The 26707-nt window shown below is 35.5% G+C and overlaps 1 protein-coding gene across 1 annotated transcript in view; it reads left to right on the top strand.

Moving 5' to 3' along the window:
* Window positions 1–26707, top strand: part of adgrv1 (adhesion G protein-coupled receptor V1) — a 697787-nt gene that overhangs the window by 219699 nt on the left and 451381 nt on the right. Inside the window, exons 30-34 of the mRNA XM_051930189.1 lie at window positions 5513–5728; window positions 9679–9923; window positions 10006–10187; window positions 12024–12835; window positions 13957–14166. Of these exons, the coding sequence (XP_051786149.1) occupies window positions 5513–5728; window positions 9679–9923; window positions 10006–10187; window positions 12024–12835; window positions 13957–14166 (1665 nt within the window). The remainder of the gene's footprint in view (window positions 1–5512; window positions 5729–9678; window positions 9924–10005; window positions 10188–12023; window positions 12836–13956; window positions 14167–26707) is intronic.

Below are 26707 nucleotides of genomic sequence, written 5' to 3'. Positions count from 1 at the left end.
TTCCTATGAAGTTTCTGCATTCTCTTGAAGCTCTACCAAGCAGTTTTCTCAACTTCATACAACTGTTCTTCAGATCTCTCATCTTTTAACACTTCTCTGATCTGAAGACATATAAAAAATACCTCCCTTAGTCTTCTCATTAATTGAATCCTATTTGTGTTTTATTCTTTGTTTTAGTAAGGTTTTTCATAAGTCCAAATCTGATATGCAGTGGTGGAAGGTCTGTTTACCATACTTTGTGGAAAAAGTAAGGCCCCTCTTTTTGAACATAGTGGTTCTTCTTGTCCCTACAGACCTTGAATATTGGTATTATTAATAGCTATTTTTGTATGTAGGTTATACTAATGTTGCACGTTTTTATTACACTTGCCACTCTTTTGGAGTTCCCATCACGAGAGGAAAATTGCCCATTGTTTGGGGTGTGTCCTATGAGGTTGTGGCATGACAAGACTGGTTAAAAGATCCTTCTGGAATTCATTTTCTAATTACTCTTTTAGACTCTTTTGTTAATTATATTTTTGTTGAAGACTTCTTTGCTCTTGTGGTTTTTTTTACCATGATTTCTGTCTCTTGCTTTGTCTTTAATAGTCATACTTCTTGATCTTTCAGTATTGACCCTTTTTTTTGACTTTTGTGTATTATCCTGGCTCACTCTCAAACCTAGTCTGCTTGCAGACATAAAATGATAACATGATTTTTGAGGAGTCAATGAACAAGCACCTCTCATCCATGTCATGTTCATGGCAAAGAGGCTCCCTATCTGAATTTTAAAAAATAAAATCTTAATGTAATAGTGATTAATATTTAAAAAAATTAATTTTATCCTGTGATGACACAATCTGATGAAAATGGTGTTGCAAGAAACTAAAACTAATAGAAAAAAATCTGAGTTCATATTTGGATACTGAATTATAAGGTATACTTAGAACATCCATTAAACTCCTAAGGACACATTTATTGTTAATCAAATATTTCTTTAACCAATGGAATGATACTGTTTAATTTATAAAGTGTGTTCCTGAAAAATGCTGAATTTTTGAGGACATTCTCAGTAATCAAGGGTGAATCATGTCAGTGCCTGAATTTTGTTGGTTCAATTGCTTTAGTTTTGTTATTATAGAGTACTTATCACAATTCACATAGTATAAGAAATTAATACTAAAGAAATTATTATTTTACTTACTGGTAATTAAAGGAGGCATAATAAGTAACAAGAAAGCAAAAACAAAAAATACAGATGTAATGTTTAATTAATGAAGAACACAGTGTGTCAAAGGCTCCAAAAGAAAGTAACCATCAAATCTTTCAGTGATCATTCTGTGAGTATTCTGTACAGTAAAATATTGTTCTGTGAATCACTGGAAAATAACATGGTGTTATATAGAGGTCCTTTGGACACTGGAGTCAGTTTATGGTGATGCAGATTTTCCTATTTGCTTTGAGGCCTGTGTGTGTGAGATGTAACAAAGAAGAGAATGAACTGGTTAAAGATTTTCAGATACAACACCTACAAAGTATAATGCAAGACTAAATAAAGCAGTACAAAGTGCAGGTCTTTAAGAGGAAAGCTATAATTAAATAATGGGTCTTGATGGCTACTATAATTCATATTTCATAGGAACTATAGAATCATTAATACAGGTTGACATTCAAAAATCTGGCAACCTCCGGACCTGAAGTGTGCTGGATTTTCGAAAATGCCGGATTTTGGATGGTTGTATATGCTGTATATCTTTAACAGAAAATGACTACCTGTACAGTCCTTTAAAGAAAGAAAATTAAACACTAAATGAAAAGCAAATGAAATGTTAATGTTCACCAACTAAATAAAAACAGTTCTACAGAATTTTAATTCAACTAAATAAAATAGTTCCTCGGAATTTTAATTTAAAAAAAGATCCTCAGAATTTTAATTCAACTAAATAAAATAGTTCCTCGGAATTTTAATTTAAAAAAAGATCCTCAGAATTTTAATTCAACTAAATAAAATAGTTCCTCAGAATTCTAATCATTACCCTGTACTGTAACCTCAAAAAGAAGCTAAATAGCAGATGGGCTGTCAGGATCATCATCTTCATCATTGACAGTCACAACATCCTCAGCAACAGGAACAGGTTCAACTTGTGGAGGAAATGTTGATGGCACATCTGGTTGACTTGAAGTTGATGGCAGTGGATTGGCAAGTGTGGACACCACTGCTGCTTCTTCCTTCTTCCTAGCTATTTTCTTGAATATATCGTGCAGTGTCTGTTGCTTCATATACTTGGGTCTATCTCTAATAAGTTTATCTTGGAGTAAGTAAACATTCATGATTTCTTGTTCACTTACAAAATTTCATTGCTCTAGTCCAGCCAGCAGTTCAGTTGTCAACATAATTAACCTGTCAATAGAGATTCTTTCTCTCACATCTTCCTCATTTTCGTCACTGCTTTCATCTTCATCACTACCTGTACAGGCATTTCTCTCCGGACTTTTAACCATATCTGTAATTTCAGAATCAGTGTAATGATGAACTGTAGGCACATTATCATCAACATCCATCCATTCCATTAAAACACCTTCATTTGTCCTTGATGAAAGCTCCTTGGTATCAGGATTAGTTACATCTTTAACATAAGCAAGAAGTTCCTATATAAGCTACTTTTCTTTGGAAACCCTAAACCCTGCAAAATTATTTTCAGTGTCTTCGTTAGAATGAGACATAAACATTAAACTTGGCCACAATTTATGCCATCCATTTTTCATTTGTGATGTTTTCACAGACTTCCACGCATTGGCAACATAGTACACTGCATTCTTAATGTTGAATTGTTTTATGAACTTCTGTACTGGGGTGCCTGAATTAACTGAACTCACTAGGCGCCTCATTATCAAGGATCAATACTTACACTTCATAGAACGTATAATACCATTGTCCTGTGGTTGTATTAGTGATGTGCTTGGGTGGGAGGCAGACAACAAAAACATTATCTTTCACTAGAAGATTGGCTTTTGGATGTGCTGAACAATTGTCTAAAATAAGAAGTATCTTGCATTTAGGGTCTAATCCAACCGAGTTACAGTGAGCCCTAGCCTTAGGAACAAAACATTTTTGAAACCAATCCAATGTAATATGTTGTAAAATGTTGGCATGGTAATGGACAGGAAACTGTGTCGGATGTAAACTTTTCCCGATAACGAGCAACTTACATCTATGGGTACCCGCAGCATTAGAGCAGCACATTACTGTGACGCGATCCTTCGAAGCTTTAAACCCCGATGGCAATTTTGCATCCTCAGTTGTTAGAGTTCCTTTTGCCGTACATCTCCAAAACAAGGCAGTTTCGTCAGCATTGTACACTTGTTCAGGACTTAAATGTTCATCACTAACTAACTTTGCAAATTCATTCACATATGCACTAGCCACATCTTTGTCTGCTGAACATTTTTCCCCACACACCGCACGAAACTGTAAGCCAAGCGACTTGAAACGATGCTGTCAACCTTCTGAATATTCACACTTGTGTTGCAATTCCAGCTCTTCATGAACCACTTTGTCTTGTTCCTTTAATAAATCAGCAGAAATTTCCACACCTTCATTTACATGAAGATTAAACCAGGTTATGAGAACTTTTTCCCTCCATCATTGACTCCCTTATAAACATTTGCTTTTTTGATCCACTGTCAGAAAAGAATTTTAACAGTTTTTCTTTCTGTTTTTTAAGATCATACACTGTTGAAAAGCCAATGTCATATGTTTCACAAATGGTTCGTACAGACACGCCACTATCAAGTTTTTTTAGCACTTCCACTTTCACTGTGTTCGACAACACACAATGTTTATGTTTTACGCCACCTCTTTTCTTTGCTGAATCCATATTGGGGCTATACAGCAGCAAATAAATGATAAAATGAGAAAGAATGAGCAGTAATGCCTGTTAGCAGGTGCAAGCAAGACCCAACAACTGATTATCGACTACAGCTCCATTAAAACATAAACGGCGCCTCCAGTAAACAGTGGCACGCCAACACAATAAATTTGAAAATGCGCTCCGAAATCCATGCCGGAGATCTGAAGGAACCGGATTATCAATGGCCGGATTTTTTAATGTCAACGTGAAATAGAGGAGCAGATTGGTTGGGGATCTGTTTGGTAATTCTAGTGAAGTCAATTGCTGTTTAGAGTGTGAAATTTCCCCCATGTCTGAGTGTTCAGGTTTGCAGCCAAATTTTAAAGATGTGCATATTTGTTATTCTGGCAGCTCTGAATTAGCTTGTGAATGATTGAAGGTCTGGATATGCAATAAACTGAAGCCACATCCAGCAACAAGTCCTGCCTTATGCTTAATGCTGACTGTATAGACTCTGGCTCCTCATAAACATTTAACAGAATAAGCAGGTGCACACAACACATAATGGATCATTATGTGATTGCAGGTTAAATTAAATAAGCATTAATTCATCCTGCCAAACCTATTGTAGCATCAGAAAGTTTTTTTTTTAATTTATTGATAAGTTTAACTTGAATATAGTGAGGAAGTTTAATAATATGAGATATGAGACCAGGTTCTCATCATATAACCTGGTAAATATTTGCTTACTATAGTAAGTAGTATAGTAGTTAATCCTACATTTCATGAATGAATTACCAAAAAAATAAAATGGAAGTGACCTTACTGATTAGTCTGCCTGTTTACTGTGCATTAGTTGTCTGTTCTGTCTACCTCGTAGTAGGATGCATTTTCATTGTAGTGCAGCAAAAGCCAATGCAAACAAAAAAGTTCTTAACATAGTGTATAGGGTAACCCCAACACGGACAGACACTGGAGACACAAGTACAAAAAGCACATGTGATGTATTTACAGTTCAGTGTCCCCAACAGCCCAAACACACACTTTCTTTCCTCTTTTCTTCTTTTCTCTGTCTCTAACTCTTACTTTTCTCCTGGTCCTTCTTCCTCTCTTTCTCCTCCACTCTTCCTCACGAAGCTTTGTCCTCCTCCTCCCGACTCCTACTCCTCTGCTGACCCCTTATATAAGGAAACCGGAAGTGTTCCAGGTGTCTGATGACATAATTCGGGCAGCACTTCTAGGTGTGGTGGAAGAGCTGCTCTCCAGTGCTCAGCAGCAGTTGTAGCACCCCCTGGCGGTGCCCACGGATCCCAACAGGGCTGCACCAAACTCCAACTCCCATGAACCCCTGGTAGAGTAGGTAATATTCTGGACACACTTGCTCCCCCGGTCCTCCCAGTGTGAAGGCGTCCCGACCAGGCAAGGGCCCTGGCCATCCGCCACAATAGACACTATTATTTTTCACACTTTACTTCTAAAACATATGCATTTCTATTTTGAACATTTACCTAAAGCAGTAGATAATAAAATATTGTCTGTTAGCATTATATTGGTGATATGTGAGCAATACACTTAATATTCCACTAATTATAGCAGCTTGCATTGTATTAACCTTATGTTATTAAAATAACTTACTATATTTTCTACTTCCTCTCTTTCCAACCTCCTTTTTGTATCTCCAGGTGAAGATTACAGTGTGGCATCCTCTGATGTTGTTTTATTAGAGGGTGAAACCAGCAAACCTGTGCCAATCTACATTATTAATGACGTTAATCCTGAGATAGAAGAAACATTTCGCATTGAACTGTTGAACCAGACTACCGGAGGTGCTCTTCTTGGTGATTTGACTCAGGCTATTATTACAATTGAAGCTTCTGATGATCCATATGGATCTTTTGGTAAAGTATTTTATATTACATTTCAGAATTATTTTTGATACTTTACAAACACATTTTTTTCCAATGTAGTATTTATCATGGATGGGAAATTGATTCTGTTTATAGCTATTAGACCTTGCCTTTTTTCCCATCTCAAATTTTGGAATCTTTGTTTAGTTTGCATGTTCTCTCCACCTTTGCATTGATATCTGCAAATGACTTCTGTTTCTAGAGATATACTGTTAAGTCCCTTCAAACTGTAACTTGATTTAGCCTTGTGATCATTGCAGCTGGAATGGTTTCATGTGACTATTAACAAATGAATGGAGCAATGTTTTTGCAAAGTGTTCCTTTGTAAATTTTTCTATAGTTAATTGTTTTTGTTATGATTTTTTTAAGATATTTAAAAAAGCACTGTACAGTATATAGGCCTAGCAGTCATAGAGGATACTACTTCTTATTCAAAACCTCCAGTAATGATGTCATATTTTTTTGTTCTATGGTTGACTCTATTTTGTGCCTTTTTTGTCTAGTTGCAAAAGTTAGTTGCCAGGATCGCACATACTGGAAGCAAGTAATGTCTTTGGTACAGCACTATTTAATCCAAGTGCACACATTAATGTGCATGAGAGATTGTGGATATTTAAACATAAACTTCTGAGCGTGAAAAATATATTTTTTTTCTTTTCTTTTTGGCAAAGATCTTGAAGGCTGTGATTTTTGGTTACATATTTTAAACATTTTACCCTAAAAATGTTCATATCATTTAGTGTTTACCAAATGATGATTTTCTTCTGCTTGGCAGTTTCAAGCCTCACTTACTTACGTATTCGTGCACATATCTTTTCATATATAGCATTGTACTGTTATGATTGGTGTATTATATTAGTTTTCTGAGCCTTCTTTAGGTTGTTTTTTTGACTTCTATGCGACTAAACTGGGATGTTTGAACTGAAGGACTTTGATTTGGCATTACTTTTCTCTATCATTATTCCTTAAAAATATATCTTTTTTTTATACATTTTTCCACCAAACCATTTTGTATTATCATGGGTGCTGCTATTTTGAGATATCATCAGCACAACCAGCTAATAGATTGTCACATGCATTTCTTCCTTATCCGAGTTTCGTTTGATAAAACGTTTGGTGATAATAACACACAAGACTTCTCTAAGGGCATTCTGGTTAGATTGGTTGGCATTGGTCCCTCTTCTAAGACATGTACTCTCTCACTTATTGAATGCCATTTTTTTACTTCTGAATAAATAATTCAGTTTCTTCCTTGTGAATTTTATGTGGTGTAATATGAGATGTTCTGTATACAAAAAATCAGTAATGGATTATATTTTAAAAGATTAAAAATGGTTTTGTTTCCAGGAATTTTGAGAAAACAAAACATGTTTACATATATAATTTGACCATACTTTGGTTCTAATTTGAGAAAGCAGTTATATGAGACTTCTGCAGATTATACTGCTACCATACATTACAAGAATAGTAATTCTGAAGATCTCTATTCTGTTTTGAAAAGTTTGTTTTTTGTTTTGTTAGTGGAATTGTAGATGGTTGCTGTATTATTATCAGAGTTGGTTCTTGGGGAAAGGTGTCTGTTATTTAATGGAAAGAAAACATCTGTGGAATGAGAAGGGAAACTTAAATTGATAAGACTTGAAAATAGAACAGGAAACATTCAAACAGATGAATTATGTTGAGAACGATTACATTGGAAAGCAACAATTAGGTGAGCATAGTTCAGAGAGGCACTGTAAGGTGCACCTATTTTCTTGTTTCTGAGCTGCATCATCTGATTCCAATAATAAACATTGCAAGAATGAGAAGTTTTAGTGCCAGAATAAACAGTAAAATTAATGGTTGATTTTTTGTGGCACTTAGATAGATAGATAGATAGATAGATAGATAGATAGATAGATAGATAGATAGATAGATAGATAGATAGATAGATAGATAGATAGATAGATAGATAGATAGATAGATAGATAGATAGATCACATTTCTTCAAACACTTTTACTGCTGAATGATTCATTGGCTGAAAGTCCTCAGTGTTAGTTTGTCAGAGAGAGGAGGTGCAGCATTGTTCATAATGGTGCTCAGCTTCATGTTTGTTCTCCTCTTCGCTACTACCTCCACTGGGTTGTACATCACACAACTGATCCTGCCCTTTTAATTAACTTGTTGATTTGGTGGGCCTCTCTTGGTGTGGTGTTATTGGCCCAGCGCACCACAGCGTAGAAAATTGCACTGGCCATCACAGAATTGTAAAAAATGTAAAGGATGTCACTACTCACATTGAAGGAAAGTCTTCTCCTAAGAAAAAAGAGTCTGTTGTGCCTTTTCTTTTATAGTTCCTCTGTGTTACAAGACCAGTCCAGCTTGTCATTGATGTGGACCCCCAAGCACTTGTAGCATTGAACCACCTCCATATCCACTCCCTGAATAGTGACCAGGCGTAGATGCTCTTTAGTAAGGTGAACATCATTAACCAGTTCCTCGATTTTGCTGATTTTAAGTTGCAGACAATGTCCTTTGAACCAAGAAACAAAGTTTTTCACCTGACTCCTATACTCTGTCTCATCCCCATAATTAATCTTCATAATTAATCTTGTTCCATATCTTCCTGTCCTCTACATCTTGCTCTATTACACCCATCACCTGCATGTTCTTTCTCACCACATCCAAAAACCTTCTCTTATGCCTTCCTCTTTTCCTCTTGCCTGACAGCTCTATCTTTAACATCCTTCTCCCAATATACCCAGCATCTCTCCTCTGCACATGTCCAAATCAACACAATCTCACCTCTCTGACTTTGTTTCCTAACCGTCCAACCTGAGCTGACCCTTTAATGTACTCATTTCTAATCCTGTCCATCCTCATGACACCCAAAGCAAATCAAATGCAAATCTCATCCCCATTATTAATACACCCCATAAATGCAGAATCATCTGTCTGCAAGTGATATGATCTGTTGTTATAATTATAATCTGAGATAAACATAGTGTAGAGAAAAGGGAAAAGGGCTCTTCAGTCCTTGAACCTCACAAACTGCAGTCTGCCTAACAGATAGTCCATTATCCAGGACACCATAGGCTGATCCACCTGCATATCTCTGAGCTTACCCTTTAACAGGGATGGCTGGACAGTATTGAAGGCACTGCACTAAAATATAAAAAACATTATCCTCACAGTGCTGGCAGCTTTTCTGGTCAGAACTGCACTGAAGTGGTGTCAAATACAGCAGCAGTGGACATGTGGCAGGTGTCATCCCTGTTTAGAATCCCAGTCAAATGCAGTTTATACTTATATAGTCATACCTACAAACACATATAAACAGTCACACCCCCAGGAATAATAAAGATCTAACAAACAACATGTGTCTGTGCAACATTGTCTCAATGAATCAGAGAGAACACAGGTATTCAACCAATAAAGCATTCAACAATAACCTAAAATTATGGTCCATGCAACATGAAGTAGAAAAGCTACAGTACCTGCTACATTACAGTGCTATTGGACACTAGCAATAAAAAACTGATTAATTAATTTATTTAAAATGAACTATAATGAAGATGAACAATCATGTGCAACTTTCAGCTTTTGAATACATTTTGTTAGATATGCATGTTAGTGACCTCATACTGAAAATATTCTAGAAGCATCTTTATCTAACCAAATCTTACTGAATTTAACTAAAAAAAGACCCTGAGGTACTTTTTACAATAAACTTTTGATTTTATGCATACACTGTGTAGCAGGAGCTGATTTTTTTATGCAGTAAACTCTAATTCACTACAGCACCAATTAACATTAAAATCTAGGTATGCATGCAAACTAAATTGAAATCACGCTTAAATTAATGAAATACTTTGTAATAGACTGTTAAGTCTGCTACCATTTTCAACAAGGTTGCAAAGGTTTTTGTCCTTCTATTCTCACATAGGTTACTTTATTTCAGTTTTTCAGGCAGTGTCACAAACAATTGAAGAGCCCGATGTGAGTCCCACCACAGTAAACCTTGCAATCGTGCGGAACTCTGGAACCCTGGGAAATGTGACTGTCCAGTGGGCAGCCCTGATCAATGGTCAGTTTGTCTTCAATGATATTCATCCAGTAACTGGTCAGGTTTCCTTTGCTCCTGGGGAAACTATTAAGACTCTAACTGTTCAGATATTGCCGGATGATGTGCCTGAAATTGAAGAGGTGTGTATAAAACTATTTTTATTTTTGATACTTGTTAGCTGTTGAGACTGAAATAAAATCTACAGTTTATTTTACTCTCTAGGTTATTCGTGTGGAGTTAACTTCTGCATCAAATGGTGGAAGCATTGGACAACTGAGATCAGTGAATCTTATTGTACCTCCAAATGACAATCCATATGGGACAGTAACATTCAGACAATTACTATACCGTGTTAGGGAGCCTTTAGAAGGAACTTTTTCAGCAAATATCACTGTCAGAAGAAGGTATAAAAATAATTTTGTTAAATTAAAGTGTAATAAATTATATTGTTAAATGTTGTTTGACATTCAGATTAAACTTAAATTGTTCCAGTGTGGTGCTGAGGTGTCACCCGCTGCAGTCCGGTCCCAATCCAGGTGGTTCGTCGTGTGGTGGGTGTGGCATTGCGCCATCAGCTCATGCTCCCAAGCTCTCTCTCTCTAATGTAAAGTGTTACTTATGCAGTTAATATGTCCTTGATTTTGTTTAGGAACTTGTGATTATATATAGCTGTCAAATGTCTCCTTGGAGCTCTCCAAATTCCTTCCACAATCTAAAAACATAAGGTCATATTTAGTTAAATTGAATTTAATGTACAGTATGTTCATGAGTGCACTGTTTGTTCCATTCAGACGTGTGTGCTCTTCAAGGTTAGGTCTCGGTTTGCACCTGTTAAAATATATCTCCCCATAACCCTGATCCAGAATAAAGCAGTAGCCAGTGTCACACTTGCAAGCTAACATGGAATTTATCTATATATTACCAGATTTAAATTATATGTGAATAAAACCTCAAGTCAATTTTCTGAAAATCTGAACTCAATTTTCAAGTCCTAAACTAGTATGATCCCTCAGAATCCAACACTCTAGTGTATGTGTGTAAATTGTCAGGTCAAACACGGTCTTGTTTATTATACACTAACATTAATTATTTTGAACTAATAATAAGAGAAATACTATGAATATGTCTGTGCCTATCTTAAGAGTTTTGCTGATAAAAATATACTTTAAACTTTATTTCTTGCTTTATAAGGTCGGCTATATGAAACATATCTGGAAATTCAATGAGCTATTCAATTACAGAGTTATTTGCTATCTGAATTTTTCTCAATTTCAATGATCCACTCCCTTTTAATTTTTTTAGACAATCATGTGTGATAACTAACCCAAGAAATTAAAGTCATTAGAATTCTTAACAAGTGGATCTCACTAAGTTCCTTGGTGCTATTTGTTAAAGTGAACCTAAGATCATAAGGAAATTCACAAACAATAGGATGCTATTTACCTCGCCAAGCTTGTTGAATTAACTAAAAGGTGAGGTGTCCTAATATGTGATTCAGCTAACAGCTATCCCATGTCTCAATAATTTGTTAGAGTCCAATAACCCTTTGTTTGAAGAAGTGCTTCCTAGTTTCTATTTTGATTGTGTTCTTTCTTTGCAGCACTAATGTGAAATTTAAAAGGTAGATTTCTGTCTTTCTCGCCCACAAAGTGCTTCCTAGTTACTATTTTGTTCTTACTGTCCCTACGATCCTTGAATATGCAAATGTTTTTCTGTTTAATGAAAAGAAATCTACCAGATCAACTCCATGTAATTGAGAAATGTAATGATCTGAATTAGGCCTCCCCAGGTAATCGTGTTCAAGACTTGAAAGGTTCAATTCTAGGTGTCAGAGTAGGACATGCCCTTTCAATCCAGACATGCAAGATATTTTGTTGCTGCTCCTTGCTTGGACTTTATTGTGAAATATAAACTGAGGGATTTTCAATATAGCTATTCTTGTGAACTGTGATAAACACAATGCCAACTTGTATGGCTTAGTTATAACAGAATCAATTAAAACCAGTGTTAAGCAGCTATAAGCCTTGAAATCTGGAAAATGGAAGCTGGTTTAGGTGGAAACATTTTTAACTTCAATTTCATTGTGCTCAGTTGTAACAATAGTTTGAAGTAATTCCATATGTACTGTATGTAGTGTGTGGTTTTGCCTTCCATTAACCTGATTCTCTTCTAACTGAGACAAGAATGATTATTGTTATCTGAATTTTTCTAATAGTCTTTACTTTATTGTTGAATTTCAGTGGAGGATTCTTTGGGCAGCTGCAAATACTCTATAGTACATCTGAAGTGGATGTGGTAGGAATGGCTTTACTGGAAGGGCAAAACATTTTGTCTTACTATGATCTTCCAGTTAAGGCTGTGCCAGCACTACCTTTTCGCTTGCAGGCCAACGTTACTTTGCAAAAAAATGCTTTTTTAGCATGTGCAGCCTTCTGTTTGAGAGAACGAGCTTGCCAGGCCTTTTCCTTCTTCAACAACTCTGCAGTTCCCAGATGTGATTGGTCAGCGTCTCTTGCAAATGGAATGACCAACACTACAGACTTCCTTACTTACAGAAAAAACCTGACTATGGTATCATCCCTTTTCAGTTCACAAGCTATTGCTGGAAGTGATTTTGAATCTAAAACAGGGAGTGTGGCAATGATGTTGGATGGGCAGGAAACAGCTAACCTTACTGTATCCATACTCAGTGATGCACTGCCTGAAGTGGATGAAATGTTCACAATCCAGCTCCTAGCAGTCGATTTACTCAACATAAGCTCTTCTCCTAAAAACAAGCCTTCAATAGGCCAACCTGATAGAGCCAATATTACTATAGCAATGAATGGGGATGCATTTGGAGTCTTTTTAATCTACAGCACCAGCCCTAATGCTACAGAGAGAGGCCTGTACTTGGAAGTTCAAGAGCTGCCTCAGACCACAGTGTACCTGGTGATTGAGAGAAGAGGTGGCAGCTTGGGACAAGTGACCATAGAGTGGAGTGTGGTGGGTGGATCTGCCACACCCAACATTGATTTTACTGGAACAGGAGAAGTACTTACCTTTGCAGATGGTAGGTGTGAAAATGTCTAGAATTCTGGTGAGGAGCACTGTTGAACTTTCATAACTTTTTAACATGATAGTCTATGCATTACATACCAACTCTATTCAACATTTTAATGAGATTATATTTTCCAGACCTGCTTTATCCAATTTATGGTGGACAAAGCCAATCATGGGGTACAAGGCAGGGAACATCACAGTACCCTCTAGTTGATATTTTAGTATTGTTTAAAAGAATTGGAAAACAGGACATGTGAATTCAATATAAGTCATCCTGTGTTTCTCATTCTGTTATGTACAGAATTCCATTAAAGACTTCAATCACATTTTATAAGGTATATAAAATAAAATATCTTGTTTTGTTAATTATTAGTATGGCTTAGTTTTTCTTCTAAGTCCCAATGAGAGACTTCTTCTCTTGCTACATCTGTTTAGTTTTTTTTTTGAAGTGGTATTCTGCTTGCTAGCTGATAATGAACATAACTATTCATTAGTTAATATCATTAGCTACGACTTTCCAAAGGCATATAGCTAAAGTCATTTAGTCTACTGTATGTGCCTTTATTGGAAAAACAACAATGTTAGCTTCACAAGCATCATCATGGCATGCTGGGAACTTTAGAAATTTCTAATGTGAAAACATTTTGTGATCAACCTGGTTTCCGAACACATTTACTCTAGTAGTTACAAGCCTTCATTTTGCTTAACATGGTATACCCAGCCCTCTATCCATTTACTGTACGTTTGGTATGCCCAATTCAGGTGCATCCTAGTATGATTAAATTAATTTGTGTCACAAGAGTGAAAAAACAAAAATGTAATTGGTATAATTTACATTTAGCTTTCTGTTTAGAGAGTGGCCAATACAATATTTAGAAATGATTTTTCCTATGCCAGTTCAAAATACATTACATTAGTAAAACATTACTGATGCATTCTTTCTGGATGAATGCAACATCCCTCAAAAGTTATTTTTATTAGATCTGAACACTTTAACAATAATGGTTTTGTACATAGTCTCTCTTTGGATAAGCAACATGGTAACATAGATAAAAAATATCTACAGTATATCAAAAAAGAAGGTGTTATGTCAAGAGACTTTTCATTTTATTTTGAGCATTTTGTTTACAGGTGACCTTAAGAAAACCATTCAGCTGACAATTTTAGATGATATACATCCTGAAGAAAATGAAACAATTGTAGTCAGCTTGACACAGACAGAAGGAGGTAGCCGAATCCTTCCCAGTTCGGACACTGTCACCATTGTTATTCTAGCCAATGACAATGTGGCTGGAGTCATTGGCTTCCAGACAACCTCTAGATCTGTCATCATGCGAGAAGGTGGGTCCCATTTCCTGATGACCACACTGTGGCTGTTCTTCTTTGGTCTCCATGCAAACCTAATTTCCCCATTCTTTGCTCAACCAGCCTGATTAATTTTTGCTCCTCCTTTCATCAGCAGTTCCTAGTGGAAGCTAAACACAGAATTTGCCAAACTGAATATTTTTTAAGTAAAACTCTTTTAAATCAGTGTCTCAAAGTACTTTTAAGAAATCTGAAGAGTTATTACTATCTTTTACGAATGTACTTACAGTATTTTCACATTTAGTATGGTGGACAAAGTTGTGTAATTTGATATACAACCATTATCTCCATAACTTTATGATTGTGTACATTTTTCTTTCGTTAAACTACCTGTAAATAAGTGAATTTTCAAACTGCTGATGAGATTTTAGTCAAGAAATCCAAGTAATAATTATAGTACAACTTTGGATATAAATCTTGAAAAACAGCATTTATATACATTATATATACTGGAACCAGAATATGTGTTTATACCATATATACACACATACTGCATATCCATATATATGTATATAAATACCCTATATACATAAGGATTGTACCATAAGTAATGAGCATATTAATTTTACAACATAATTAGGATATGAATAAGAAATTACAACATATTCATCAAATCTTTATACCTTTGTTTGGTTGCCTACAATATCCACATCCCAATTAATTCATTTTTGTTAAAAGTATAAAAATCTCTTTCCGATAAACACATTTTTAAAAAAGTTCTGAAAGTTTTACTGCTTGGATAACCCCATTTCTCTGACTGTCACATCTAATTTTCATTGATGACAGTTTTCTTCGTTGCTTTCAGTAGAGCTGGACCATAGCCAACAGCTTTAATTGGTGATGTACACATTTTCATCATTACTCTACCTTAGTGTGAGGGCCTAGGTGCCTGTGGCCTTGGCATAGCCTGTCTCCTGGGACATCGTTAATCATGACATGAGATTTACTAGAACAATGAGGACACAACCAACAAATCCATCCATCCATCCATTTTCCAACCCGCTGAAACCGAACACAGGGTCACGGGGGTCTGCTGGAGCCAATCCCAGCCAACACAGGGCACAAGGCAGGAACCAATCCCGGGCAGGGTGCCAACCCACCGCACAACCAACAAATCATGGGGCAGAAATGTGCTTAGGGTGCTTATTTCAAACAATCAAAACTTTGTGTGCAAAAAGTGCTTTGCATTTTAAAGTTCTTTTCAATAAACATTTCATAAAAACAGTACATTCGTGGAAAGTAAAAACCAGAAAAATATTCTAATAAATATGTTAAAATCAGGTATAAAACTCAAAGTCAGAATCATTATCTTGCCTCTTGACTCCAGTGCCCAACTCTCCCATTTCCTCTGCTCACCCCCCCCAACCCCGGGTCTTCTCAGAAAATCAGAGATGATGACAAATCCAGTCTCCTCTCTGGCCTTGTCCCATCCACCTCAACCGGTCACCACTTGAAGCTGGTCTCCATCATTCTACCACCTGCCTTAAGTGTGGAAGGACACGTGCGCACTTGGTCACTCCTGCTACTTCAACCACTCTATAGGAGTGATCCACCCTTGGAGCTGTTCCTCTCGCTCCTTCATTGGGCCATCTGACCATCTCCCTTTCTGTCCTCCATACTGAGAGAATCACCCAATTCTGCCCTTCCTTTCTTGTCTCTAGTTTTTCTTCTTTTTTTCTCTTCTCTTCTCTACTTAGACCAGCCCTTTTTTATCCCTGTGAGTGTTGGTGTTTCCTTAATGACCCACATAACATTAAATGGTAATAGCTATGCTGATCTCTCCCATACATTAATAATGAGCCAATTTTCCCATCAAACACCACACGGCCACACAGCTTTCTTCCCATTTGTGCCTATACCCACAAAGTCTGAGCTACACTGTTTTTAAAAACCTTGCACTACCATGGCCCCTTGACACACTTCACCACACATAATGACCGTGAAGGTGTCACCATATACTGTACATGATGAACTCAAGAGTGAATGACAGAAAAGGGAATTTTCTCTTTCACAAAATATTTAGTGACCAAACACTGTCAACAAGTAATTGAGGCAAATAACTTAATTTTTATTCCCATGTGGGAAGATAAATGGAACTAATATATATAAAACTGCATTTTTCAACACTGATAACTACTTCTTAGTACTGCAATTCTAATAGGCTCATTACATGGTATATGACCCTAATGTATATATAGACTGCATATACATATGCATATTAAATACATATGTATATTAGATTTATATTTGTATAGTAATTGTTTGGTTTATGACAATTTATTGAGGGTGTGTGAGGGTTCTCAACTTTAAGACTATAATGTAAGTCTGTTGACTAAAACAGATGCTATGTGCAACTTGACTGAACTGGCATAAACCATTCTTTTTGTATAAGGACAATGAAAGCATGTATGAAGTTGTACTAGATGGATTTTATGGGTGACTTTCATATATAGCATACATTGGCTTTTAAAAATGTTCATGGAATAAGATAAAAGAAGAAAAATAAGGGAGTTTTTAGTTTTTGTGAGCTGTATTTCTTATAAAGTTAATATGAATGAGATGACAATGTATTGCACTCATCTATTGAATCTTCTTCATCTACCATCAATTGAGACTAAATTGGCTTCTTATCCAAATTGGCAAAAAGTTCAAATGTGTGAAAATCCATATACAAATAATTTTATGAACAAGTAAGTATTCAGTATCTTGGGTTGCAACCACATTCAGCAGGAGAACCACATGAGAAAACATTTCAATTTGATGCCCATATTTATCAAGCATCTCAGAGTAGGAAAATGGTTGAAATGATGAAAATTTGATCCTACTCTTAATAGAAGGAGTTAAAGCCTTTCATCAGTTTTCCTAATTTAGTAAAGAACTCCTAACTTCACTGAGAATGAACTTGTGAGGAACTGCCAGAACATGTTGTTCAGGCAGAGATCAGCATGTACTTTCCAAGAAAGGTGTGATATACTTTGGAAACGCTCTTAAAAAGATATTGATATCTATTATATAACAAATCTTGTATGTCATGTGATAACTTGATCTATGCAAAGAAGCCATGTGCTGTCAGCTGAAATTAAAGTTTTGGAAATATTAAGTTTTTTGCCCATGGGAAAAAGACACCTTTACAATAGCACTGATTTCAGGAAAAGGTTCTTTTGCCATTGCAGTGATTTCGCTCTGTCACAAGCAACATTTCTCAGATTTCTAGCAAATTCAATCATGATTCGCCACTTTGAGTTTTCTGCCTTTAAAAGACCTACGTATTTTTTCTGACTTTTGTCCATGATTTTTTGCATTTCCGGTTTGTTTTGGTAAAATATATGATTGCACGTCTCTGACTGCATTATTTCTTCTTTGATCTCACAGAGGCATGGTGGTGCACAGCTCAGGTCACCTTTTTGGCCACAATAATTGGTCCAGTATAGTTGGTAGACGTTTCCATGGACAATTGCACTATTATAATCCAGTCCAATCTACTTCAGTTAGTACTTCCCCTTTGACTTTAATGCATTTTATCAAGTTCGGCGAATATCGCAAACATTTCTGTGACTTCAAAGAACTCACTGCGAAGCGAAGTTGGCAATGTTCGCTCATCACTAGATATCACAGTATCAACACACAGGTAGTCAAGGATGCAAACTGTAGTGTAGTACACAGCATATTACCCTAGTGATAAGCAAGGCTAGATGGGTGATTGACTGCAAATGCCACACAGGTTTGCTGCGCTCTGCATTCCACAAACCTCTGGAACAATTATGTTACACTTTACAAGACTGGGAAGGTTCAAGAAGGCAGAATAAGGCTCTGGGGGCATTGTATAAATAGAGCCTCACAGAAGATAAGGAGCGTCACAGAGAAAGGCACAACATGTGGCTCTGGAAGATGATGGGCAACAATGGAAGAATGAGTGTGACTTCAGAATAGCTGTGGCTAGTTTCAGTAACTGTTATTATACGAGGCATTTCTCATAGCCATAACAGTGGGAAAGTGATTCTTCTAGAATTATGGCTGTGAATCGTTTAAATGTAAACAGACATAACCATTTTCGGCCTTTACTCATTCAGTGTGTGTGCTCAGTCTTTCTATCTCATTGCTTGTTACAGTATTTTTCCTGATGTTGTTGTTAAGTGGCAACAATTGCACACAGCTTAGCACAATATCCAGCCATATTATATTTTCTTTCATTTTCTTTCTTCTTCTCCATCTACATTTATTATATTATTATTATTTTTGTTGTTGTGATGGAGGCTTAGTGCTGGTATCAGAAAATTACAAAATGTCATGATTTCCAAGAAAACTACAAAACGCCTACATGAGTGCCATTTTGCAGATAGGGGTACCATAAAATTGTGAAATCATTCTCAAACATGAACTCCTATTGCTTGCTGGGAATAGGTGTATAAAGCATCATAACTAATTTTATGTCATTCTATGGTGTAGGACTAATTCTTATCCTAGTCAGATGGTTAATGCAGTTCCTAGGAGTAATTCTGAGACACTTGATAAATACGAACACAGAACTTGTTTTTTGTTAAATCTGCATATTCTCTTTAATCTGTTGCATAGCACTTGTAATAGTGTATCTTAATTTTTGCTGTCACCACTTTGGTTTCAGACTGATTATATCATCATAGGCCAGTGGTCTATGTGGACATGCCACTGATCAACTGAATTCAACTACTTAAAACCATAAGGAACTGAATTATTAAAATAGGTGTATACAACTTTTTAAAAAGTCCTAGTTTCTTTCCTTTCTTATCTTTGCTTCAAAAAACATTGAACCAAATTCTCCATCTTTATAAACATCACTTTTGGAAACAGACATATCAGTAATGCAGTCATCCATCTTACTTGTGATTTCATGCTCCTTTATCAAGAACCTAAATTAATTATTTGCAGAATTCAAATAAAGGCCTATGTCTGATGTGAACCACCGGGGAGCATACAGCCGCCCTAACCCCGACACAGACAGGCAGGATACTAATTGCCACACAGCACACCTTTATTTATAGGTGGGGAAGTCCTTTTACGCTCCCACAAGAGCACAATGTCCACAAGAGAAAAGCACACTCCTTTTCTTTCTTTCTTTCTTTCTTTCTTTCTTTCTTTCTTTCTTTCTTTCTTTCTTTCTTTCTTTCTTTCTTTCTTTCTTTCTTTCTTTCTTTCTTTCTTTCCTCCACCTCCACTCTTCTTTTGGCAAGCTTTGTCCACCTCCTATAGACTCTGACTCCTCAAATGGAGTGAGGCAGCTCCTTTTATTCAGATATTCAGTGTGCTCTAGGTGGCTCATTAGTATTACCTGGAATCACTCCCAGGTGTGGTGGAAGTCCACTGTAGGGATGTGAAGCTCCCTCTGGCGACCCCCACAAAACCCAACAGAGCTCCAAGTCCGTGGAATCCGTGGTGCCACGGCCATACAGCATGGCTGACCTCCAGAGTCCCAGGGGAGGTAATGCCTCGCAGATGGTCTTTCTCCTGGTCCTTCCATCCAGCTGGCGTCCTGGCTGGGTACTGGCCAAGGCCACCTGTCACACTGTATACATGTGAATTAGTCTGCTTATAATTGTCGGTGATACATGGTTTATCTTTATTAGATGTACGTTTTAAATGCAGCCAGTAAAGGTTAATGAAATACAGCTTACATATAAAAATAGGAAAGTTGCAGCAGAATATTCAAGATTGGTTGATGCTGCAAGTATGTTTATAATGTTTACAATCATTATGGTAAGCAGAATATTTTTTATCTTAATTTTTGGCATCTTATCGCAGATTTTGCAAAATTTGAACATTGATTTAAAAGCCAATGTAATCCTGTATGTACTGGCAAAATTTATTGTGTTAAAATAATTTGGTGTATTGTTTTATTGTTCTATCAGAAATTTAAAATTCAGTCTTGTAAATATTTGTCTTTCTAAGTCATAGTAGATGTCATAATATTTGATTTTTTGTATTATATGTTTATCTATGCTATATACATGCACTAAATAATTATGTTTGATAAATACACTAAATATTTATTTTATGCATAAAGAAACATAAATATAATAATTAGTTTGTTATTCTCTGAAGAGCTATGCATAGTGAATTAGAAACTCATCAAGTATAAAACAAGGAAAATAAAATGTTTGTAAATGACCTTTGATAAAACTTTTGGCATCATTAATTACTTCACAGGTCATAGAGATATATGATTTATAAATTATATATTTATATACAAATTATTGTGATAAAACACTGAAAAAATGTTATTTATTTTAGAAAGCGTAAAAGCCAAATATTAATTGAATACAATTTCAGAAGATACTGACACAAAACCAAATATTTCCTTTAGGAAAATAAATGTACTTAAAATGGAAATCAATTATAATGTTCATTATAATCTGAGGTAGTTTTGATGTGGAGTTACCAATATTTCATGTGTGTGTAAACTTCTATAACACATACATTTATTTACCTAACTAAAAATGTCTGTCCCTCTTTTGATGATGATTAGCGGAACATGAAAGTTAATAAACCTTTTACACTACAAAAAAGATCAATTAAAAAATGGGGATCCTTATGCTTTGTCTGTCACAATTTGCATTACGTCACCTTCTGAAAAAAGGTTATAAAGGATAAGCCACAGTAACATGGAGAGAATATGCAGACTACATAAACTGCATGACTCCATCTGAACAGTGCATGATTGGTAGCAGTGTTAACTACTGTGTGGCCAGTTGTTTGCAGGTCAGCGCAAAAAACATTTTTATCCATAAAGTACATACTGTACTTCTTTCTGCACCAGGATTCTACACTTTTTTGAAACAAGGGCATCATATTATAAGCTTCTCTTTGATTTTTTTTTTAAATTTAACACAATTCTCTTCAGCAGTGGTTGAAAATAAAGATGCAAAATAATATCTTGTGAATGATATATTCCTGATATTGACTTCCAGTTTTTAAAAAATTATTGTAGCTACCTTTGAAGGAATAAATGGTACAGAGATTTTTGTACCTTTTTGCTGGCCTCAAAAAAGCTTGAAATGGAAGTGTGTATGTAATTAAAAGAAAACTTAAAAAAAAAGAAGAAACAAAAAACCTGCAAAAGGTAGTCCTCACTTTAATACTAGCAATGACCTTTAAGCACCACTGGACATGCACACATACACTCAAGGACAGAGAACACTGCAGGGCCCATTCATCTGGAAATAGGCTTGCAGCATCTAGCACAAAGACAAAATCGTATTCTATGCGTACAAAAAGCAGTATTTTTCAAGATAACTAGTCACATTGAGCATATGATAAAATAATTAAACATGCTTTTAAGGACAAAGCTGGGGGTTATTATAAATTAGTAAAGTAATAAGTTAAATTAGTGAGTTAAGCTTATTACATATTTTGCACAACATCTGATGAGGCTGTGCCCCACTAGCTCTTAAAGCTGAAACAGCACTGGTTATAAGTAAAGACTGTTCATTGGAAAACTGTTTCAATCCCAGCCTGATCACAAGTTTTTTTTTGTGTTTGTCTGTTTTTCTCCATATACTCTAGTTTCTCCTCCATAATCCCAAAGATGACTAATATGTCATTTGGCAGCTCTAATAGCGTAATTCTGTATCTTTATCAAAAATGATTTAAAGTCTTTCAAGTAGAATTTAATTATATTATGTACAGCATGTACTATGTGCTAATCAACTTGAACTAAAGGTCTTGACCCAGGTCTTAATTCTGCCAATGAGACTTTCAGTTTAGAGGAACAGAGTGTGAGTGAAAAGTCTGGACAGGGTCAAAAGACAGAGAAACAGCTGGTGGGGAGAGGAGGAGTTTGTTAGGAAAGTAGGAAACCATTCCACAGCTAAGGGGAAAACCAGTATAGTAAAAGCCAGTTAGGGAGCAGAATTGGAATTGTTTATTTCTTTGTAACACTGTACTTTTTACTATGTTTTTTATATATCCCTTGGTCATTCTTCAGGATGTTGAAAGAGGGTAGTGAATGTATAAATATCTTGCATACACCCTCTTCCTCAGTCACTTTGAGGTGCATAAAAACTAAACTTCTCGTAAAGCCATGCACATTTTCACGTCAGCCTCACACTGTGCTTACGCACTTTTCTGCTCGGTTTTGCTAACGGGCAGCACCCATCATCAAAGCAGTGCTAGTGTTTCTGTGTCGTTTCACTTTCTTTTTTAGATTCACATCAATGATGCGGGCTTTATCAAATACACCAAAATTAATTGCATATTGTTTATAAATGTAAGAAAACTGATTGTAATCAATCTGTAACAACAAAATGATGCACAGAATGGCCAAATTATTCCTAAGATAACTACTAACTACCATAGCTGTTTTAGCGTTATTTGAAGACATTGCAAATTGAAGAATTAGAAGAGGAAGCGTATTTAGAGATGATAATGACTGGCTTCTAAGTCAATCTAAGGCTATCATTCTAAGCTTACAGCTGCTTTAACATTTATTACAGGCGCTTATTATGTGGCAACTGGTTACGTGGAAAAAGAAAATTGAAGGACAGGAATTGGGGTTGGTATGTTTGACAGACGTAGTATTGCTGCAATAAATGACTCCATTTAGAGTCATGCCTGTCCCAGTAAGCATCTTGCAGGAAGCAGGAATAATCCCTGGACAGGGCACCAGCTCATCGCTACTGCTGCGCAATAGTGACCCCACATGATTAATATATGCTTTAATGCATTTCATTATGAAAATTATATCAAGTATACATCTTAGTATTCTATACTGTTCAGAGACTGTATTGTTTGTTTGATGATCACTGCCTGCACACTCCTGGTAGGCGTAAGAAAAAGCCCTTTTCATGGCAACTTTGGTATCTGACCACTTTTTGTTTATTTTGTGCACTGTGTGACATTCTGAGCTTGAACGTTTGAGTGTCTCCGCCACACTGTACCACTCCATTAGTTTTCTTTTGTTGCTTATACCACTGTTTAAGCTACCAAACAGTATGTTTTTCCTTGCTTACACTTCACTGAGCAGGACTTCCATTTCACATTTGCTGAAATTCTTTTTCAAAACGTGCTTTTGCCTTTGTCTATAACAAAACACTGAATGGAAGTGGCTATTTATATTGATTTGCATATTCAAATAGGCCAAATTCTGGGAGGGGTCAGGTGGGGCTGTAGGTGTGTGCATGTGCGTTAAAATTCATGTTTTTTAGCATTTATAAAGGGAAAGTGTGTGGAACTTTGCTTAAACACAATTTTAAGCATATGACTTTTTTTGTGTATATGAACATTTCTACTTTTGTCTGTACACCATGTTTTAGTGTGAATTGTACACACAGCATTATACATTAGGCCCCTACTGACAGCCAAAAATACTTATTTCATTATGTTGTTATTTACACTGTAAAATGGCAGACTGACTTTAACATGATGAATTTGGTCTAAAAAGGCCATATTATTTCTAATATTAGTTACCCTCACAATTTTATTTTGAGTTAACACATATTTTTTATTTGATTTTTTTTATTTGACATACGAGAAATTTTTGGTCTTTGCTTTTGTGCAAAGTAAATATAAATAAAAAATACATACAGATGTACCCAAATAACCTTTACTTTTACCATTTTCATTAATGCATGAAAGATTACTTTTATTGTAGAAACATTTGACTCATCAGAAAAAAACTGTCAGAATGTTTTGTGGTAATGAAATACAGGTAACTTAAAGCAGCATGTTTTTTCCACTGCTAGTACATATGGCATCATGCATGCTTAGCAAATATTTTTGCATGTTTAAGGATTATTTGCTGTGTTCATTTTCTATTATACAGTATATCTATACAAAGTCTGAAATTTCAATAAAGGTGTCTATACTTTTGAAATCTACTATATACAGTGTGTCCATCAAAAGATTATAGATCCTTGTTGAAATTTCAGCTTTTGTTGATGTTAAATCTATACTCAGAACTGGTCATGTTATGTTTTTTTATTTTAGTAAGATATTGCCTCTAAATATTTTTAGCTGAAAAAAAAATGGATAAAATGTAAATGCATAAAATAATTCTTAATTGCATAACTGTTTATACACCTTTTATTAATAATGCACTCTGCTTAGATTTAACTATTGACATTGTGAAGCCTATCAAATGATTATTAAATTCATGTCTCATCTAATAAAGTGAATCTGCTTATCAAATAAAATTTCTTAGTTGCATAGTAAAGAGACCCTTGTAGTCCATAAGGAGGTAAGAATATATCAGTGGGTTCTTATTGATGACCTATAGAGTAGATGAGGATTCAAAGTAATACTGAAGCTACTGTGTGCATCATTGAACATGACTGTTGTGAAGATGTGGAGGAAATATGGCATTACATGTACAATTCAAGTATCAGGATGTTCTTCCAAAATTAATTACTGAATACGGAGCTCACAAGTCACACAACTTTGAATGAGCTGCAGAAACCTGGGACGGTAATGCACCATATCCTACCTATTGAAATCATTTCACTTATCTTCTATGACTCTGAGTTATCAGGTAGAAAGTAAAGATGGAAGACCATTCTCATTTAAAAAAAAATGAAGCAGATATAAATTTTCAGCCTATAAAATCAAAGTTTGATTTTCTGATGAGATCAAGTTAGAATTATTTGGCATTAATTACAAAAGATATGTTTCTCATCAAACCTAAATAGCTGATCACCCAATGCACATACTATAAAGCATCTTGATAAAAGCATCATGCTATGAGAGCTAGCTGATTCCCAGCAGAGGGCACACAGACTCTGGTAAACAGGGATGGATTAAATAGTTCCATATCAAGAACCTTTGCTGTACAAACTGTTAACCTTTGCTTGCAAAGCTGAAGTAAAAGAAGAATGTGACCTTTCAGCATGACAACTGTCTGATGCACACATTCAACATAATCTAGTAATGACTTTAAAAACTGAAATGGCCCAGTCAAAGCAAAGTCTTCAATCCTATGGAATATCTGTAGACTTGATTAAAGAGAGCTCTGCACAGAACATATCCTATGAATTTGCCTGAGACTGAACTTTTTTTCAAAAAGAAAAGTGGAATGAAGGAAATATAGATAGACTACTAGAAACCTCTCCAGACAGACTTATTGCTATATTCAATATAAAATGTGCTTCCCTAAAGTATTAGTTAAAAGGTATATACAGTTATGTGATCAAGACATTGAAAATTCTGCTTCTTTTTTCCATATTAATAATCCATTTGGTTTTCATTTGTTTATTACAAAGTTTTATTTAAGGTGAGACAAACATTGACATGACTTTTGATGTGTTTAGCATTTTACATCAAGAAAAGTTGAAATGTTGACGTTTTTAAAAAAGGGTGTGTAGACATTTAATTTGTGTGTATAAATCATGCTTACTTGATTGATGCTTCCATGTGAGAAATTTTAAATGTTTTAAGACACAGAAACTTCATAGGTACACCCAAACTTTTATATTGTCATGTCTGCGTGTTTCATTAATATTTTTAAGGAACTGCAAGGATAGATAGATAGATAGATAGATAGATAGATAGATAGATAGATAGATAGATAGATAGATAGATAGATAGATAGATAGATAGATAGATAGATAGATAGATAGATAGATAGATAGATAGATAGAATAATTTCTGCCTTGTACCTTGTTAAAATGGTTATCTGCTTCTCTCTGAAGGTCAAGGGAACCTTTCTAACAAAAACAAAAGATTAATCATTTCGTTATTCCTCATTAATTTTGATCTACTAAGATAATCTCCTCAGATGTTAGAATTGCTTGCAGTTCAGTCCTCCAGCTCCACTATTTCTTCATTTTTCACCTGATCCAACAACACAATAGTGGCTGTAGTGCAGTGGTCTCAAACTCCGGTCCTGGAGGACTGCAGTGGTTGCAGGTTATCATTCTAACCTTTTTCTTAATTAGTGACCTGTTTTTCCTGCTAATTAACTTCTTTTGAATTAATTTTAATTGACTTGCTGTTGAAGACTCCCACCCCTTAATTGTTTAATTTTCCTTAATTAGCAGCCAAAAAATAATAAGATACACAATGAGCGAAAACATGACCAGCAAACTTTGTCCATCATACAATATTTGAAAATAAAGAAAGATGAATGTCTCAGGAATGTTGATCTGCTCAGGTCCCAAAAACATTTTAACAGAGATCTTAGAAAAGAGAAAATCAGCAATTTTGGAAATGTATAATATTGCACAAGGAGAGCAGCAACAATCCATGGAATTAAAGAATGGGTTTAATTAATGACAAGACTCAACACCTAATTAAGCAACTGGTTGGAGTTGAAGGCCCTGGCATAGTTGGTCTTCTGTTGGCCCACTCATGTCACATTTCTTTTCTGTTTGGGTGGCATTTAAGGAAAGAAATGAAGCAAATCAGAGAAACTTTAAGGGAACAAAAATTAAAAATCAAGTAAATTAAAATAAAAGGGAAAGGAGTTAATTAGCAGCAAAAACTGGTCACCAATTAAGAATAGGCTTCAGATGAAAACCTGCAGCCATTGCGGCACTCCAGGGGCCTCATGTAT

Source organism: Erpetoichthys calabaricus, chromosome 7 (assembly GCF_900747795.2).
Source record: "Erpetoichthys calabaricus chromosome 7, fErpCal1.3, whole genome shotgun sequence".
Lineage (NCBI taxonomy): Eukaryota > Metazoa > Chordata > Cladistia > Polypteriformes > Polypteridae > Erpetoichthys > Erpetoichthys calabaricus.
This window is presented reverse-complemented; position numbering and strand designations above follow the sequence as displayed.